Source organism: Elaeis guineensis, chromosome 5, assembly GCF_000442705.2.
Source record: "Elaeis guineensis isolate ETL-2024a chromosome 5, EG11, whole genome shotgun sequence".
Classification (NCBI taxonomy): domain Eukaryota; kingdom Viridiplantae; phylum Streptophyta; class Magnoliopsida; order Arecales; family Arecaceae; genus Elaeis; species Elaeis guineensis.
This window is the reverse complement of record NC_025997.2, coordinates 7,558,515-7,579,281: the sequence shown is the minus strand read 5'-3', so window position 1 is coordinate 7,579,281 and position 20,767 is coordinate 7,558,515. Positions and strand designations below refer to the sequence as shown.

At 38.6% G+C, this 20,767-nt stretch overlaps 2 protein-coding genes across 2 annotated transcripts; one reads left to right on the top strand and one right to left on the bottom strand.

The window, feature by feature from the left end:
* Nucleotides 1-6,250: 6,250 nt before the first annotated feature.
* Nucleotides 6,251-8,348, top strand: LOC105044755 (uncharacterized). Its single transcript, XM_010922752.4, has one exon. The coding sequence runs from the start codon at nt 6,619-6,621 to the stop codon at nt 8,188-8,190; it is 1,572 nt and encodes a 523-aa protein (XP_010921054.2). The 5' UTR covers nt 6,251-6,618; the 3' UTR covers nt 8,191-8,348.
* Nucleotides 8,349-18,869: 10,521 nt separating this feature from the next.
* LOC105044754 (uncharacterized) lies at nt 18,870-19,747 on the bottom strand. The gene has a single exon (XM_010922751.4). The coding sequence runs from the start codon at nt 19,680-19,682 to the stop codon at nt 19,239-19,241; it is 444 nt and encodes a 147-aa protein (XP_010921053.1). The 5' UTR covers nt 19,683-19,747; the 3' UTR covers nt 18,870-19,238.
* Nucleotides 19,748-20,767: the final 1,020 nt, after the last annotated feature.

Sequence of the window (20,767 nt, the reverse complement as noted above, 5' to 3'; positions counted from 1 at the left end):
GAACCAAGGTTTGATTATTGAATAAAGAAAAATTTATTTAACTGTTTGTGAAGATATCATGATGAGATGCCTTGCATGCTTATGGGAAAAATATTCTATAAGTATGCGGCGGTTGCCATGACCCTCGATTCACAATCTCGGATCGGGGGCGTGACACTCTGCATAGGATTCTTGCCTTGGTTGGACCGTCTAGAATTGTTGATGTACCAGTATAAAAATTAACTCCAAATGGCATATTTTCTGTTGATTCACACTATACTTTTTTGAACAATGGTGGTTTGAGATCCCCGGATCATAAGACCATTTGGAGAGCAGCTATTCCAGAGAAAGTTAGAGTATTCCTTTGGCTTGCATTAAGGAATAAGCTTTATACAGGAGAAGTATTAGCTAAAAAAGGATGGAAAGTTAGTGCAGAATGCACCTTGTGTGGAAATAGTAGTGAATCAGTTAGTCATTTATCTATAAGGTGCTTATTCTCCGAAAGCATTTGGTCAACCATCAAGGTTCAATTGAAGCTAAAAGGCTGACCGAAAAATTTCCATTACTTATGGACTAAATGGCGAATGAAAAATTGGAATTTGTTATGTGGAAGAGCAGGTGATCAGCTCATTGTTGCCATTTGCTGGGAGATTTGGCGACGGTGAAATGAGTGGATTTTTCTTCGAAGAAGTTGGCTCATTTATTCCATCCTACAAATAGCGATCCATACTTTCCATAGCTCGGAGTTTTTATGCTCAGTGAAAACAAAGGAGAACCATCGATAACTATAGAGAAATCTTGACTCGTAACTCTCCTTCTTCTCTTCTTTTTCTTCTACTTCTTCTTTTCTTTTTCTTCTACTTCTTCTTTCTCTTCACATTTGTAAATATTTCTTTCCTTAATAAAACTCTGGAGCCAGCATCTAGCTGCCTCCATTCTCCTCAAAAAAAAAAAAAAAAAAACTCGATATGGATCACTTTGATCATTATGGATATCGAGGAGTATAACCAATCTTGATATCAATTATTTTTGCCACTTCGAGAACTCGATATGGACTACTTTGGCCACTATGATTTAAAACTAGATAAGGTTCAAGGGCAAAATCTGTCATATCAAGAAACTAAATCCCATGTCAAACTTTAGGAGGTCATAACTTAGTCATACAATATCCGATTGTAATAATTTTTTTTTGAAATTGAGTACTTTTCAAGATCTACAACTTTGAGCCAGTCCCAAAAGAAAATAAATTGGACCAAAATTTCATCATTTGGGCTTCGAAATGAGCTAATTAAATCAAATTTTTTTTTCAGAAAAGACTTTAACTGAAGGTTATCTTCCAATCTATGAAGAATTAGATGGAGTGATATGAGGTAAAATTAATGTAGAAGTCAAGATCTATCTCATATAAATTTTTATTATTTTTTTATGATTTTTTTATATATTTATCATATATTTTTCAGAGGCCTAATCATATTTAAATTGGGAAGAGGAGTCCGACTTAAATTGTTTAATGATGGACGCCCTTCTAAAAGATAAAAAAAGGAATCCACTATAAATTGTGGAAGAGTGGACCTGACTATTATAAATAAAGACTATATATCTTAATTTTTATGATAGAAAATTAATTAATCAAAAAAAGGGACTCAAATCTTACTTTCACAATTTTTCCATCTTCTTCTAGTTTTCTATCATAAGCTTCAAGTTGAGTGGATTGAAGGACATCTTTCTTCTTCTCGTTTAGATCATATTGATATCAGAGCATCGATTCTCTACATCTATAGAGAGCTTTAGTTTATAGTCCAAACATACTGGTAATGTAAACAATTAGGAGAAGTGCTATATGTGCTTCAAGTATATAGAATGATAAAGATGAGTATAGCTACTAGTTGTTTCTCGGTGAATAAAGAGATGAAAGAACTTCTTATATAGCCAGAGAAGAAAATTGTCCAACTCATCAAGATCATTTTTAGATTGGCAATATTGTCAGTATAAGCATAAGCAGCAGCAACTCTTGCAGAAAAATTATCTCACATATCTAAAGACAAGGATCTACCATCTAGTAAAGAAACTGAGGCCAAAAATTATCTTCAAGCAAAGTCAAATAGTTTAGCAGTGAGACAAAGAAATAGGTACTTTTCTACATTCAATTTCGATTTAGCAAGAGCTCAGATCCAGTGGATCATGAAACTCGATATGGATTACCTTAATCATTATGAGTAGGACTTGATATAGATCATTTGGACCACTACAGATATCAAGGCATATCACCAAACTTGATGTACAACACTTTGTCACTATGAAAACTTCATGTGGAGTTTTTTGGCTACTATGAGTAAAAGTTGGATAGAGTCTGAGAGCAAGATACACTATGTGAAGAAGCTGAATCCCGTGTCAAATTTCAAAAAACTATAATTTGGTTCCGATTGTGATGATCTTTTTTTTAAAATTGAGTATCTTTTCGAGATCTGCAACTTTAGGCTAGTCCTAAAGGAGTAAAATCAAGCCAAAATTTCATCATTTAGACTTTGAAACAAGCTGATTAAATCAAAACTTCCTTTTTGAAAAAAAAATTTGACTGAAATTTATCTTTCAATATGTGAAGAATTAGATGAAACAATAGAAAGCAAAATTAATATAGAAGTTGAAATATATTTCTTAAAAATTTTTAATGTTTTTTATAATTTTTAATATTTATCATTTTTTTAGAGATCCAATCCTATTTAAATTAAGAAGAAGAGTCCAACTCAAATAAATTTTTTTCTAAAAGATTAAAGAAGAATCTGATCTAAATTATGTAAAGACAGATCTCACTATTATAAAGGTATATACCTCAGTTTTTGCGATGTATCGATTAATTAATTAAAAAAAAGATTTAAGTTTAGTTCTCATAATTCTTCTATTTTTTTATTTTTTTATAAGATTTCAGATGGATGAATTGAAAAAAAAAAAAATCTCCTTTCCCCCAAATCAAACCAATCTAAGATACAGTGGGTAGACCCTACTTTGTCCAATCTGTGAAGCACTTGAATTGATGATTAGATGAGTTTTGAGTGGACCAACAAAATGAGTTGGCTTTACCGGGCTAAAGGACAGTGGTCAGCTCACGGGTGCAGTTCTTGGGGTCCCCTTTTTTTCCTAATCCCATCTCTCATTCTTGCGAAAGGTTAAAGAAGGTGGCAACCCCGGCCAAAGTCGGCAAACAGTTAGGTATTCTGCTTTTGTCACTCACATGCTTCGTTTGTGCCCACTCTCGTGCCAGGCCATCACAAAGTTGACAGATACGTTCGCCATAGGCATATCGTTCTTATTGGCTCTTTCAACCTCACCGAATCTTGTTGTTCTATCTTTTCTTAAGATGTTGTGCCATGAAACCATCTCATAGTTTGCTAAAAAGAATAAGAAAATTGAATCAGTGGTGTGCAAAATGGAAGGATGAATATGATGACCTCATCGAGAATTCCATGCATCAAGGAAGATAACAAAGTTAATTGATTAAGTTCCGCATTAAAATTTATAATATCATTTTTGTTATTCATGACTCGGATCTCAGACTAAATTTTATTTATTTTTAATCAAATTTTTAATTAAATCTATTTAAAATTTAATATTTTTTAGACCTAAGCTCATCTCATAATCAGATCTACTCGCGACACAGTTTGGTTGATACCTCATCTCTCTTTCTTCGCATCTCTCACTTTTGCTTGCTTCCTCTTGCTTTTTTTAATGGGGCTGCGCAAAGGACGAACGAGGGCTATAATCCGACTAATCAAAGAAGCTATCCACTTTCTAAGACATCTTTTTGCTGCGCAACCCCACCCATTTGCATCCCTGTGCATGAGTCATGCAAGTCATTAAAAAGGGATTAAGCATGGACGGATAGGTGAGGTACAGTGCAAAATTCATAGATAGACAAAAATTATACGGGCTACAGCTGTCACAAAAGTTCCATGCGTCCATTGAATGGCCTTTTCTATACGGCAGGGTCTATACCCTCTACCATGATATGATCCATGTCCCGTCTGTGGACGCACATACCACGTTCTCCAGAGAACATCAAGGGCGTGGTCCACATGGACCACAAGCATGTATCGATTACTTGGCCAGATTGATAGAGACTGATAGCAAAGGCACATCTATTGGTCCCATTTAATTTAGGAATGAGTCACGAGCATCTAACAAGCAAACCCCCATGCGAAATTAAACACTCAGATTAGTCGAACTTTTGCTGGTCTTGATGTATTTTGAAATGTTTATTTTAAAATTTACTAGCTCCAATAGAAAACTAATAAAAGCTATAAGTGCTAAAAATTTTGATATTGGCGAGACTTCCAAATAATAAGTTCCTGTGAGGTGCTATTGTTATAGAATCAAGCTAACGATTGAAATTGAGTCATCTAAAAGATGATGCTGCTTTTCTTACCGAAAAAAAAAAAAGATGATGCTACTTTTAATCAGTCTACTTTAAAAAAGGTCGTACAAGTCCAAAATAGCATTAGCGTTTCTCAAGATCTCACGGGCTTCTTCTCAATCCCTTTATGTTTAAAACCACCATGTAAAATTGAAATTCTGGAAACCTTTCTTTTGATAGGTCGGCAAACCTTGTTAATGATGCATGTCATATTATTGGACCATTGGTTAATCCTGCAATGTGCTTGAGGATGTTCTAGATTGCTATCTATTCTATTCATTGAACCAGATTCCTTACATGCTTCAAAATTTCTATTTGAATGCATGTACTGGACGTGTTTTCTTTAGAATATCTTCATAAAATCTCTTTTTCCACCAAAACAATAAGCACAACATCTATTTACCTCATGAGACTGAATACTGGCCTCACCGCAAAGTAGGTACTACTTACAAACGTTAAATAGCCAGCACATAGCACGAATCTTGAGATTATTGACAATATCAAACACTAGCATATTTTTTTCAGGTAACTTGCTGCTATGAAAAGAAATTTTAAAATGTAATCTTTGTGACATACCCTAAGAACAGTTCTCCTGAGTATGTACGTTTTGGATAAATACGTTTATCTTGAGTGATCAATCCCTTCACACTTACTATTTCAAAACATGAATACATTTATCAACGTATACAAATAACAAAGGAAATATCTGGCCAGATTCCGAGTCTCAGCTATCATTCTGTCCTTTCTCTCAGCTACCAAGCAGATGCCAACATGTCAACATCCAACGAACAAAATAACTGTTTTGGATAAAAATACGAGAACGACAGGCTTAATGCCTCAAAGCCATGCTGCCAGCATCAACATATCTATCACGATAGCAAAAATGTGGCATCTACTTACTAGTTTAGACCTGTTTTATGCCATGTCAAACTTCCACAACTTTGTGGGTGGCCAAATTAAATGACATATGACAAAACGTAATTATCAAAAACAGGAAGGAAACGGAAAACAGCGTGCCAGGGGGCTCAGGGAGTGGGAAAGCGTGGAAAACCCAACCTCTCAATAGGACGTGCCCCACGCGTCGTCAGCGGCCTTTTCGCAATAACCCACGCCATCGGTTTCCATTTCCACCGCTTGGGTCCCAGTGGCATGGGACGTCCTGGGTCCCACTTTGACCCCAGATTTTGAAAGCGAATGGGGAACCCTCTTGCCTTCTCAGAACATTTGCAACGCCTGCTGCATCGCGTGGCAAGACGCCACCAATAGAATCCAATCAGAAGCCGGGTTGTGGTGGGTCCCATGGTTGCGACGCTCCCCCACCTCTCTCTGCTGGTTTGGAGATAAGAGTCAGTGCCAGCGATGCTGCTTCCACTTGGGACGGCCACGCTGATTACGATGGTAGATTTACTTTAAAAAAATTATAACCCTTCACTGCTGTTTAATTTCCGAAATTGCCATTCGATCGGATTGCTTCTCTTGTTCTTTCCTTCTCTCCCCAGCTTTTGGGTTTGGGCGGCCTTTTCCCGTGTAACCGTTACGACGCTCGTGAATCAAGATCACGAGATCCTGTGATAAAGAAAACACCATCCAGTCCATCCATCCACACTAGATCACTTAATGAACGGTTTAGATCACGCCATAATAGTGAACCTCAGACTACCACAAGCATTGGCACTAATTATTTAATATTTAATATGTATCTAGAAATGTAAACGGGCCCCAACGGCAGACACGAATTAATTCCGGTGATCCGTGTGCCCTCCTCCCGAGGTGATGGAATTCTGGATGTTCACGCGAAATGCAGTGGCGATAACTGACGCGGTTTGGCGTTGGAACAAATATAAATACGGAGGCCCCGGTCTTCCGCTGTGGTACGCTATAGAATCCGCTGCGAAGAAACCGTCCACGGAAGGAATTGGGGGCGGAAGCAACGTGAGAGAAAAAAACCGAGTGCCAGAGCCGGCGACCATCTCATAAGAGAAAGAAGCGGCTAGATTTCCCAACGGGCCGGCTACCCCATGGCTTCCCATATTATCTCCATCAAACCCTTCTTTATCCGCTCCTCGCCCTCCCCCACCTCTCTCGTCGGCGCTAACCACACCTCCGCCCGCTTCTGCTCCCGTTAAAGCCTCTCCGACCACTCTCCGTTAGGTTTCCGGCTAGGACTAGGTTTAGGGTTTGGATTCTTTTATTTTTTTTTAATACTGATTCTTTGCTATTCTTTTCCGGCCATGGAGCCGGTTGCGAAATCGAGCTCCGTGAAGAACATCGTGGTGCGCATGCTGCTCTTCGGCGTCTTTGTCCTCCTCCTCCGCTTTGTCTACGTCGTCACCATGTACGATGGTCCCTGCAACTCCGGCGACTTCTGCATCCTCTCCTTCCCCGGCGACGGCTTCAGTGTCGCCGGCGCCGGCGCTGCCGTCTCCACCGGCTCTGCCGCCTTCGTCCGCGTCGCCGCCGGCTCCACCGCCGCCACCCCCGCCCTCTGGACCAGCCGGGAGTGGCGCAAGGCCGTGGACTACTACTCCGCCCTGTTCCAGGACCTCCTTGTCGAGGGCTTCCTCTCCCCGACGGCCAAGTCCCTCTGCGTCGACACCCCCGCCGGCCATGAGGTCCTCGCCCTCAAGGAGATCGGCGTCCCGGACGCCGTAGGCGTCGCCAAGAAGAAGGCCGCGCCGCTCGTCGTCTCGGGCGGCGACCTCCTCCACCTGCCGTTCCGCAACGGCACCTTCGACTTCATCTTCGCCGGCCGGAGCCTCGACCGGTCCAAGCGGCCGGCGGATCTCGCCGCGGAAATCGAGCGGAAGCTGAAGCCTGAAGGGCTTCTGGCTGTCCTCACCGCCTCCGCCGGCGACGCGTACAGCCTTCACTCCCTCGTCGATCTCTTCCCCTCCTGCCAGAAGCTCCGCTCCCGCGAGATCGAGGGCCCAGATTCGTCCTCAGCCCTCCGCGAGATCGTGTTCCAGAAGAAATTCGGCAGCGAGATTCTCTCCTTCAATAGAAAGAATTCCAATCCTTCCTCTGGTGGCAATTCCGTGAACAAATGCTCCATCCCTGAGCACAAACTCCAAATTCTAAAATCCGCGGAGCCTCTGATCAAAGAGGAGCCATTGAAGCCATGGATCGCCCTGAAGAGAAACATCAGGAACATCAAATACCTTCCATCCATGGCGGATATAAGCTTCAAGCCGAGGTACGTGTATGTCGACGTCGGTGCCCGGAGCTACGGCTCAAGCATCGGGAGCTGGTTCAGGAAGCAGTACCCGAAGCAGAACCACACTTTCGATATCTATGCCATCGAGGCTGACCGGGCGTTCCATGACGAGTATGCGGCCAAGAAGAATGTGAAGTTGCTGCCTTTCGCTGCTTGGGTGCGTAATGAGACCCTGACGTTCGAGATCAATCGTGACCCGGAGCAGCATGATGCAGAGAAAGAGAAAGGTGGCCGTGGGATGGGTCGGATTAGGCCGGTCCATGGGCCCTCCGAAGGTGTGTCGTCAGGGGAGGTGCATACAATTCATGGATTCGATTTTGCTGAGTGGTTGAAGAGTTCGGTGTCGGAGAAGGATTTTGTGGTGATGAAGATGGACGTGGAGGGGACAGAGTTCGATCTGGTGCCGAGGCTGTTCGAGACTGGGGCCATCTGTTTGATAGATGAACTCTTTCTGGAGTGCCACTATAACCGGTGGCAGAGGTGCTGCCCAGGGGTGAGGACACCGAAGTACAGGAACACCTACGGGGAGTGCTTGAACCTGTTCACTTCGCTCAGGAAGAGCGGCGTTCTTGTTCATCAGTGGTGGTGATCGGTAACCGATTACTAACACTGGCAGTCATAATTACACTTACAGCTTTTCATATGAATTGCTTTCTTTTTCTTTTCTTTTTTTTCTTTTTAATGCTTTTCATTGGTTGAGATTTGTGTAGCTTCCACCGAGCAAATAAAGAACCCAATTCTTTTCAATGTTATTGTTCTGAATGCTCATTCATCTTTTAATGGTCTTTACTGGTGCAGTTCAGCTATCTGTGTTATTTATTTATTTTTATTTATATAAGATTTTGTTGCTGCTTGCATGTATTTTTCATGTGAATGCTTACAGTGAAATAGAGAGTTGTCATTTGTGGTAGTTTTATATCAATTTTGATATCTTAGTCATCATAAGCTACATCTTACTTCGGTGATATGGTGTATCATTCTTCTTTCACAATGAGTGATATGGTGTATCATTCTTCTTTCACAATGATCTTATTTTTCTTTGTAGTCCTTAAGCTTGTGACAACTTGTTGGATATTTATTACTCTATCAATTGCACTAAAAAATAGATAGAAGCAATGAAAGTACCTAATTTGTAAATATTTTGAAATGGTTAGATTACTGACAAGATGAAAACATCATGCATAGGTTGACATGTATCAACCATCTTGGGATATTTTAGAGGGAACTCATCATATTGGATTTGTTTGATATTCTATGGATGAATTCTGACAAATAACATTTGTGGCTGCTTTGGCAGTTCTTGATCTTAATTCTGTGGAAAACAAATTGAACATATGGGAGATGAATATCTGTGACTACATAGTTGACATGCATTGGCTGCAGGTACCCATGGAATTCTGACAAATAACATTTGTGGCTGCTTTGGCAGTTCTTGATATTAATTTTGTGGAAAACGAATTGAACATATGGGAGATGAATATCTGTGACTACACAGTTGACATGCATTGGCTGCAGGTACCGATGGAATTTTTTAAGATCTAAATCTACTGTATATGTTTTTGGGTGTGATAGAATGTTTATCTGCACTTGGTAATAGGGATGGCAATCGGGTTGAGTAAAATAAGATACGGCTTAGATCAGATATATTATAGATCAAAAATATGTCAATTCAAATCTAATACCTTTATTATGCAGATCAAAAATTCAAACTTGAATTTGATCATTTTATCAAACAGATAATCAAACCTGATCTACAACAGATTGAATGGAGTAAATGGGCTAAGCATTGCCATACTTACTCGGCAAGGTGCAGGGAATGCTTATTTACAACATTTGGTGAAGCTCATAAGTTCATCTGATGTAGCTTTAATATTCTCCCAATTTTGCACTGTCGGAGAGTGCAGCTGGTACTCTTTGCTTCTTTAGAGGTTCTTTGAAGGTTAAAGCACATTGGCATGTGCACTATGTCCATTAGCACAATCCAAATTTTGCTTCTCCTGTATTACATCTCTTCAGCTCCCATTTGGAAATGTACTGTGGGAATGTTGAGCTCAAGGTCCTAGGTGTTTGATTATCAAAGTTCTTTCATCTGAGAAGTTAAACCTCTTGAAAAAACAACAATTTATGTTAGTTTGTGATTGAATTCTCTGTATTTTTTCTTGTATATACTCATTTGATATTTGAGAGATAAATTAAGATCATATTCTCCATATTCCTCAGGAATGAAAATGCAGGTTATGATGAAACATAAGGTGCAATTAAAATGTTGCAACATATGTATATATATGAACTTAACTGGTTGGACAACTGCAATGCAGGGGAGCAGGTTTTCTTTTTTCCTGTTTTTAAGGATCATTAAGGTAATTGCGTTTATATGTATGTGTGGCATCAAAAGCACTCGTGGTTTGAAAACTTCTCTACCTGTTTGCACAAAATGTCTGTGCGAAAGTTTTCAAAAATCATGGTTATTAAATTTGGTAAATAAGAAAACTGGTCTGTGTATGACTCTTGGACTTGTGTGCCAGCTAGCAATAGTGATATGTGATGACTGTGATATTTCTGTGAAGACTAGTCTACCCACATGGCACTGAAGTTTTTAACATTGGAGGGTAAAGGTGATATGCAGTTATAACGGTCCGTAGATGCCATCTCTGTTCACGTCATAGGCAAAGGATTGTCAGAGAAATATGATGTTTTAGTTAATTGACTAATTATGACCATGCTCTCTTTTTTTTTGCATACATGATAAAATGCAACGGAGCTCTTGTTTCACATTGCTGGTAAAATTATTGAGTTTTAAACATGATGCTGGCAATTGTAATAAGCAAATGTGATTGAAAATATTGTAGTTCAGTGGGTAGATTGAGTCTGCATGAAGTTGACATTGTCATCCAAACTTTATTGAAGAAATCAAATACAATTCCTCCAGAATGTATTATGGACAACTGTGCTAGAAAGCAGACTAAAATGATGAAAATAATAGATTATTTTATCAAGTGTAAAGCACTTGGCATGGGAACCAACCTAAAATTTATGAATATCAAATCAATAATCAGAAGAAATACACCAGCAGAACTCTTTTGGAGAAATTCTATGCAGAACAAGCTAGAAACTAATAGGGGGTTGTTTGGCTAGAAAATAGTGAAGATCAAAAAATTTTAAGTAGAGAAACTTCACTTATTGGGTTTCATGATCGGTTCTGTTAGGAGATGTGTAATTTGGAAAGCTAGATAGAAGGATTGTGATAGTGTGGTATTATGGTGATGGTGATTGTTCGCAAGCAGGTTTTGGAGGAAAATAGGATACTTAAAAACTCATGTTAAGAAGATTAGTATCTCTGCTTTTTAAGATGGAGAGATGGAATGTGTGATCTGTGGATGGAGAGATGGTTGTTTTATCATCAACAGCAGTGATTTAATGATTTCGGTATAAACCGATACAGTGGAATTCTTTGATTGATTGAATGAACTTCATGGTTTGCATGATAATTGGTTGTGGTTTTGTTGTACCTATTTTGTGTGTCAATGGTCCTGTATTATATCTATGCTTTATTCCATGCAGATGTTAGGGTGGAAAATTAGGTAAAGCATGAACTCCACGGTGAGCTCTTCGGAAAGTGATATATATCAGGAATTTCCAATGATGGCCTTTCTTTTCATAGGAAAAGCATGAATCCTCAAGATTGAAAGAGCGACACCTATTTTAGCTCTCTTGAGAAAACACTTCATATTTGTTCAAGACGACCAGCGGCATAATGTGCAAAGCATTCTGACGCTGATAGCTCCACAAACTAACTGTAGATCCAAGCACATAATTATTTCTTCTGAAGAACCTGAAAGGGTTAATCTGTTTTCTGAGTAAATTGCTGTTTGTAAAACTTTTTAGTACTGTTTTCTAACATCTACTCTGAGATAGATTGAATTTTCTTTTACGCCGTACCAGAAATATATCATTCACCATGTGGCAGTTGTATCAACTCATATGGCATCATAAATACTTCTACACCCTACACTGCCATTCCATTTACTGCGGCACCTCGCTCTGCTACTTGGCCCCTCGGTTTCCCTCTCATGTGATGCTGTAACAAATCCTGCTGGACCTAGCATACCCTTCCTAATAAATTCCTGGGCTTTCTTTTTGGTGAGAAATGCCAGAACGGTACATGTTTGCAAAGTGGCTGATCAAGAAGAAGCTCTGGATGAGAGACCGGGTTGGTTGATGAGTATTGATGAAATAAATCCAGTGCCAAGGCTGGATTCGGTTGTTTGCTGGCCGTCCCTTTGCGTCTCTGTTCCCTGTTCTTTGAAGTGAATGCGAGCGTGGAACTTGGCACGTGGCCTGTTGGGATGGCCATGTACATGGCCATGTGTTTGAGAGGTCTGTTTTGGGGAATAGAATTCCTTGTGTTGTTCAGAGTCTTGTGTACGTGTGGCCTAAGAGAGTGTTCGTGTGCATTGCTTTGAACTAGTCCAACTATTTAAATTAATTTATCAGCCCTCACAGGTAGATCAATCACTGAACTACTAGGTTTCAGCAGAGGACAAGTTCATGATTCTTCTGGTGTATATATATATGAGAAAGCTTGAGAACTTACTGAGCTTATTCAGCCATTTGATTGTAAGAATCTAGGGGGTGTTTGATTGGGGAAAGTAGGGGTCTAGAATTCGAATCGAAATGAGTGAACTTGGTTGAAAGGAGTTCCATTCCGATTCGATTTCAGGATAGAATGGAAATGGCTCAATCTATATAGAACTCAATTCCTACTCTACTTTATGGGTTCAATTTTTCATTCTGATTCCAATCACGATCCAAACATTTCAGAGGATTTGGCTATTCCGATTTCAAGCCATTTCGATTCTCATTCTTATTTTGATTTCGGTTGCGAACCAAACACCTCTTAAATTTTTGACACATGCCATAACTGTGTACATACTGACAATGCCAAGCATAGATACTGTGGAGCACTTGAGTGATTTTTTTTTTTTTTTTTTAAAAACAAAGTTGGAGAGAGATTTATATTTTAGCAAAAACTTCGAGAGTGGGCTTGATATTGGAGCAGACATTTGCCTGTCCGCTATCCGATGGTGCCAATGCTTTGAGTTTTTTTGGTCCCAAGTGCCATGCCTATGATCAGAAGTGTGCAGGATTTGAAGAACAGGTCTCAGAAAGAAAACGCAGTAGCCAGCCTGCGTCCAATATGCGGATTGTATATTAGAGGATACATGTTGAAAACATGATATTCTCATGTTGGACCTTCACATGAATAATGTGGTGGGCTGGTTCCCAAATGGATTGAAGTCTAACTCGAAGCTGGATCGTGGATTTCGTGTGGGATCAAAGCCCTCTTCAAAATACCGTGTGCTTCACATGATATATTCCGCATTTTTTTTTTTTTGAAAAAAAAAATTAAGCCAATGGAAATATGGTGGGCAAGGAGTTGCCACCGGCAGCGGGGCTGGAGATGACAGCCTAAGGTTGCTACAGGGGCTTGCTTGGAAGGTGGAAGCTTAGGGCGTGGGAGAAATTATTGGTTAGACCTATTCTATGTATCTTGGACTATCAAATAAAAGATCAACATATCATGAAAAAAAAAAAAGCTTTTTTCATGGATAACAGCAAAAGCTAGCTAATCATGATTAACATTGAACTTTTTTTTATTAATAATTTTCAATCCAGCTTTGATGATCGTAAATCTTTTTTCAACAATAAATGATATGTTGATTTTTTATTAGATGGTCGATTCTAATCAATAATTTCTTGAGGCGCGGACGATACTCCCAATGAGCTATCTGAAAATGGATTGGTCCCAGCAGACAAGGATGCCAGCCTTCTCATATCCTGTGAGTTTTTTGTTCCAATACAAAATCTTCCTGTTCCTCTAGTTTTTATTCTTTTTCTATTGTAATTTTAAAGAATTGTGAAATTTTTTTGGGTTGGTCACAACATCCAAATGCTTGATATTTTTCTACATAGTCAAATTAATACTATCCGTTGCCGTAAAAATCTAACATGACAAAGCACCAAAATCTCACATGACAAAGTTGGATAAATTGGTTAAAATGGTGAACAACAGTTAGTTAGCTTGTGATTTGCTCTGATAAAAAGGATGACGTGAAGCAGAAAATTTGACCTGTGAATAGAAAAACGAAGCATCGAAGATTGCCGCATTTGATCTGGTGGAGAACTCTTCAATGCCTAAATTAAGCTGAGCTTTGGTGAAACAGTAAACATATGAGAGTAAAGCTATGTAAAATGGAGCGAAGAGAGGAATAAATGTACATAAAGGTCTCTCGGATCCTGTATCTATAGGAGCGAGTGCATGAAGCTATTGCCCAAAAAGAGTAGAGAAGCTGAGATCAACAGAAATCCTGCAATCGTCCGGACATGCGGGATAAGTTGCAAGCGTTCTGCAACATATCTTATAACTGCGAGGAGCTATAACCACCTTTCTTAATGAGCTTTAAAAGCCTTTAATAATATGCTATGATTCAGGGACACTGAGCACACTATTATTACTTGGTTGGTCTTGCCAATAACAATCACAAGCAATAAATCTGGGCCATATCACTATCCATCTTAGATTTAACTTCTATATCCTCCAAATCAGCGTCCTTCTCGTGATAATTTTCTACTTCGAGCTCGAGGCTCAAAATAGGCATCCAAATGATAAATAATTGACTTTTCTTTTTCTAGGGTGGAGGGGAGGGCAGACTATATTTATTAAACTAATCTAATATAAATATATATGTAGAAAGCATAAAATAAAATATCTAAAATTTTAGAAGGAATTTTTGTCACAGCCCTCTACAAATTAGATTCAATATGATTAGCTATACTGCGCCATTCAAGTAGCACCATTATGAGCCTCTCTATTGACATGTTTCACTTCAAAAAATCTGTAGGGTTTTCCCCATTCTCCAATGATACTTTCTTGGGATGAGCACGGATGCTACCTCACAATCGTTAATGATTCTTCCTCGAGGATAATATACACCAGAGTGAGTTATTAAGGATTTTTGTTGATGTTATGGACTTCCACAACTACTCGGGCTTGATTTGTTGCAGCCGGCAGTCTAAAATACGGCTACATGTCCAAGGCTGGATCCACGTACATACTTCCAACCACGACCAGCTGTCTAAGGAAAACATAGCACATGATATGGTGTCCCCATTCACGTGCTTGGCATGAAGAGAGGCCAATGTCTAATGCCATGCTGCATAGGACGCCCATAAAATGTGGATAAGATGGGGATAGATTTGATCCGCATCAACTCACTCCGTCCAGTTCAATAAAATCTGGCCTAATTCAACTTTAGAAATTACACCATTTAGGCATGGTTCTTCCATAACGAGCATGGCTTTCAGCACCCCAAATCTCTTTTCCATTGGAATACTTGATGAAATCCCTTTAGTTCTACCCGAATGAATCTTGTTGATATTATTTCGGCAGAAAAATACTGTTTTTTTTTTTTTTTCCAGGAACATATTTCTTTTATTATAAAACCATGATTTTTATGCAACAAAAAATAAATATTACATCAAACCCAAGCCTAGAGATTAGATCTTTTATGATTTTGTTCAACGTATATAACCGGAGGTGCTTTGTTGGAAGGGAGGTGGTTAGTGACTCTTGCCTTTCACCCATTTATGCCACGATTGCCACACATGGTCAATTTGGTCATCAGCCACTCTTAATTTAAAGAACATTGGTTAGGATTGGATCAGTTACATTTAAGAAAGAAAAAAAAAATGGTATACTTTTGCTTCCTACAAACACAAATTTATGGATTGAAGGTCACAATTGTACCAGATCTATAAGGTTGATCAGATAGAAATGGTAGATCAAGGAAATTGGGTTCGGTATGGTAGTAAAAAGACTTAAACTTTCAAATAGGATATAAATATTGCAAAGAATAGCAACAATATCAGTTTCATTACAATATTTAAATAGGATATAAATATTGGATAAACAGCTATTAATTAAAGAGTTGAGCATGCACTACTTCTGGGTTTTAGACATATTGTGCTTGTCTAGATAATATACTATATAATGCATGTATAATTGTACTAATCTATTAATTTACGGCTCTCAAGTCTCAATTTATAGTAATAAGATATTTATTCAAGTCTCGAGATGGTTTTAATAATATGCTATAAGTTTATTATAGGTTTGCCAGCTGTGAGCACGATAATATTGAAAGAGATTATTGCTCGCTACATACATATAGCTATGCATGCAGCCAATCACAATGACATGTATTTGATAAATGAGATCTATTTGAATCGGCAGCCATTATTAGCTACGTGCACAATCAAGTGGTGCATGCTGGGTAGGCAATAATTTCTCGGCGTTAAAAGGCCACCACATCCGAAACCTATATCTTTAAGAATCAAATTTAAGGGGCTAGCCGCTGGGTACTACCAAACAGACAACCACCATTGTCTTTGTTCCCGGAATCCACGACAAACACAACAAAGTCTTTCTATGTTTCGTCCTTTCATTGAGATCGGAAATTTTTATCTTCGTTCTTTTAATTCTGTCTTCAGTCATCACCACATATGGTGATAATTATTCTAAATTCATGCTTTCTTTCTGGCCAAGGGGTAGGAGCTTAAATGGGTCACCATGAACAGGGTCAAATTGGCCTAGAGTTCCTTTTTTTTTTCTCCGCTCGAAAGAGAGAGAGAAAAAAAAAAAAAAAAAAAGAAAACGGCTTTGAGTTTAGAATTGCAATAATTATTTGAGCCATTAATACTAGACTGGCTATCTGATAGGAGGCAATTCATAGCCCAACTTAACAAAGAATTACTGATGAGCGTCTATTTAGAAAAGTTTTGTCCATGTGCATGCAGAAAGGTTTTGCTTGTTTGCATGCTGGAAACCAAGTTTAATTATAATTCTTTTAGGGGAATAGGAGGGTGTGAATCCTTCCTAGATTTCAGTAAGAAAATGAAACGGATATACAAATATTATTATTTCACACTCTTTTAAAATAAAATAAATATGATTAGGAATGCTACTACGTGGAAAACTAAATTTTACCTGAGGCTTGATATAAAATCTTTGAATCTGCCATGCATGGTAGGTCCAAAGTGGAAACATGGTTTTCATTTTCCTTGAGATTAAACCACATCCAATAAGTACGGTAGGTGTGTTCTAAGCGGTAACTCGTGTGATTGGACATCTCATCGAGTCTAGGTCCAAAATTATCCATCATTTTTAGATAAATTTAATTATGATTTATTGAAATGGATAGATTAGAAATTGAAATAGAAAATACTGTAACTACTATCAATTCGTGAATCATGCCTGTTGGGACAATCAAATCTATTCCTCCCAATTTAATATCAGCTTTCCAACTTATTGTTGGTCATCCCGATCAGAGGGTCTCATCGGACACAATTTCGATCAGTAAGAACTTTATTTTATAGATGCTCTTCTCCAACAACGGACGCAACAAGAGATTGACCGCAATAATGCCTCTCTCTCTTATTTTTTCAATCTTACCCTCATATCTAGTATTCCACCTCAGAAGTATGAGAATAAATTATGTTACAATGTTTGAGATACACATGAGCAGAGGTAATCTTAGGATGGTGCAGCTAAGCCACTCATACACAAAATAAAGAATCACGTATTTTTATGTATAAAATATGAGTATGCGTGTGCCAATAGAGCATCCTAGCTAATTGCATTCTCTTACATATTTTTAACAGAAACTTTCCACAATTATATATACAGCGGCAATTAGCCTCAATCATTGAGAAATATTATACCCTGGAAGAAGATCCAAAATTCTACATTATTAGTCTATCCCTCAACTTTATAAATATCCGTAGCTTCTTAGCTAATATCCATAGCTTCTTAGCTGTCCATATATATAATAATCCCTTTTCTTATCCCGGAATCGTTTTCAACAATAATATTGTGATACACATCTTTTGGCAGGTGTGTTTCCTATGGCTTCTCCCTGTTAACTTGATCCAAGAGTATAGGTCAATTCCTTCCATTAAAGAAAGGACCATATTAGCTGTAACTAACAAACCATCTTATACCTTTATTATATAAGCTCTTTCTTCAATGCAAGGGTGAGCCTTCTGGCACAAGAACCGAATTTGATCTCTTTCCCTGGTGAGAAATTTTGTGTGAACAATAGATTATTGTTACCCAAGCTGCAACCATGGGCATATACTAGGAGGTAGGAGCCTCACTCCGACACACCATGGAAGCCTAAAGTTCAAGTGAAATTAATTTTTACCCAAGTTGGTGAGTATACTACAAACTTTGGTATATAATAAATTGATAGTTAAACCAAACTGCAATAATAGAGGCATATATTAGTAGGATCTCCAATCAAACTCCCAATAGAACATTTATGTAGAAACTTAAGTTCTTGTAAGATTAATTCTAATCGAAGTTGGCAAGAGGTGCAAGTATTCTACGCATGGTGAGATTTGCCCAAATACGATCAAAGCAAATTGTATTAGAATTCCACCAATTAGATCATGAAACAGTACAAGATTAATTCTCATCAACACTCGGAGAAACACCTCCCAAATCTTCGAAAAGAAGAATACACCTCTATTCGCAAGGTGGAACCATGTAGTTAATTTATCGTGATCATTTGGCTTCAATGTCCTGCTAGCTGATTTTCTATTATAAAGATTTTAAAGCAATACAAATGTCATGGTACTTAAACAATCAAATAAAACCAAAAAAAAAAAAATTGTTCTGTATTTTCGAGGCAGTAATTGTCGGAGAGGATCTAGCATGGTTATAGCGATTACAACAAGTAGAAAATGACCATGCAAACATAAAGACTGATAAAATTACAACCAGCCCAATTGCATCTTGAGATGATCATTTACCATTTGTCAAAGAAAACCAAGCTTATCTTGACTTTTATGTGGTATGTTGATGAGATTTACATGCAACCAAGATAGTTGCTATTTGCTCCTCCTATGCATGAATTGCGCTAATTTTAGATGCAAAATCACAAACAACGAATCATTACCTTTTTTTCCCTAAATTTAAAGATAAACAGCTACAATGAGTGCCGAAATATGAGTAAAGAAAACCACAAATGAGAGAATGTAGCCCTGTTTCCAAGCGATGTCGGAAATAATTTGATGTGTTACAGGAACTATTGCAACATTGGATCGATCATGACAATGGGGAGCTTGATTGAGCATCTTGTTGTGGTCTCTTGAGCCTATTACTTGGTAGGTGAAATGATGTTCAAGTAGTCTTGTTTTGGCAAACCATAGCAAATGATACATCAACTATGGAAAAACAAACCACAACTTTCAATTTACTTTGTACAATTTAGCATTGATTAAAGTACATTTCCATATGATTACAAACGGTTTCCACCTTTTTAAATCTTCTCTCTCTTTCTTGCACCTCGAGCAGGTCGATCTCTCTTTCCAAAGGAAAGATCAACATAAAATACAAAAATTCCACAACTTCCACTCATTTTCATGAAGTGGCAGGGGAAAAAAAATATATTACACGAGCATCCACAGAAGACCAACCATAGAAAAAACGGTATCCCTCGTGCAACTGAACCACTCCTAGGCCTCACCGCCGGCCACATTCCGGCCCGGAATTGTCATCACTTTCCGTGCTCAATTGCCTCATAGATCCTCATATATGCTCTCAAGATGAGGCCGCCACACCCCGACTCGACCGTTCCTTTGCCGCCGGTGGCCGGACTTCTTCTCTGAGAGGATGTCAGCTAAATAATTGTTCTCTTCTGGTGGCTTCTCAATTGTAACACTTTTAATTCTCTTCTTCTTTTGATGCTTCTTTCTCTTTTCTGGAACTGATGATGTTGGGATCAGGAAGTAGATATCACCTCGTTTGAGTTCAGAATCCGGGGAAAGTATCAGAATCTGGCGAACAACACCTTGAGAACATGGCTTGCTCAACACATGGTTAGGATTCGCTGCCAAGATCTCTCCTGCAAAGACTTGCCGGCTGTACTCCTCGACCTGGCCATTTAGGTGGACAACTCGGACGACGTCGAGTGCACCACAGGGAAGCACACAGGCCAAGCAACACCTAAGGCTGTTGCCCATGGTCACCTTCCCTCTTCTTCTTTGTTTCTTCTTCTCTTCCTGTTCCTTTCTTCCAAGCGTGGGATGGCTAATGGTTTATATAGGAACAAGAGCTCGAATTGGCAATTAACTTGAGCATGAAAGCCATGTTTCCAAAAGGACAAACGAGCCCTTACTTCGATTAGGTGGAGTTCCATGCACTTTATTTTAATCCTTATTAAAAGGTGGGCTAATGTGTTTCCCAAGCTTATCTAAGTACTAAATAAAGGACAAAGGCACCTCTTCACGTTCGCTAGAGTTTAAAGAGGTTTTGGCGATTCTATACCTTGACCTGATCTATTTGTTCTCGAGGTATCTCGAGTAATTATTGGTGGTCCCAAATTCACTTTAACCTTGGTTGCAAGTTGGGGTCAAGCAGTTCTGCCAATCCTGAGTAGAGGCCCGGCCAGATGATATATCTGAATATGATTCTGTTTACATAGTTTTATTTTTAATTACTGTCAGGTTGACTGAAGCAACCCAAAATATGTCTAATTCTACTGGAAGAATATAAATGTGCCTATTGGTTATTTTTAATTTTAAGTAGATGTACATGTTCTATGCGAGGTTCAATCGAAGCAACATTTGTAGCATTATAGATTTATCCCACGGATTGCACCTATAATTCAAGAAACCAGTTGTTCACCTCTTACTTGGATTATAGGAGATATGTGCTGTTATTTGGCCTACCTCCTTTAATTTTCTGCATGTCAACAACTGGTTATTAAACCAAAAAAAAGAAATGCCAATTCTATTGTATAAATTAGATCTAGCATGAGTATTGACTTGTAGAGGCCATGCCAAGAGTCTGAAACTAATATACCTTGCAGGTAATGTAAAGATCAGAAAATTAGTAAAGGATCTGAGATGAGATGCAATCATTCTAAATAAAGGCAAGGATTTCCTAAATTTCATTATTAATGACTATCAAGAAAAGGAAATATCATCAGTAATGAGCCTGTAATTTGACATAGAAAACTACTGTTTGTAATTTGTTCTTTTATGAGACCTGGGAGTCACACCATGAACTTTTCTTTTCCAACACCCCTTGCTGATTTCAGGGATCC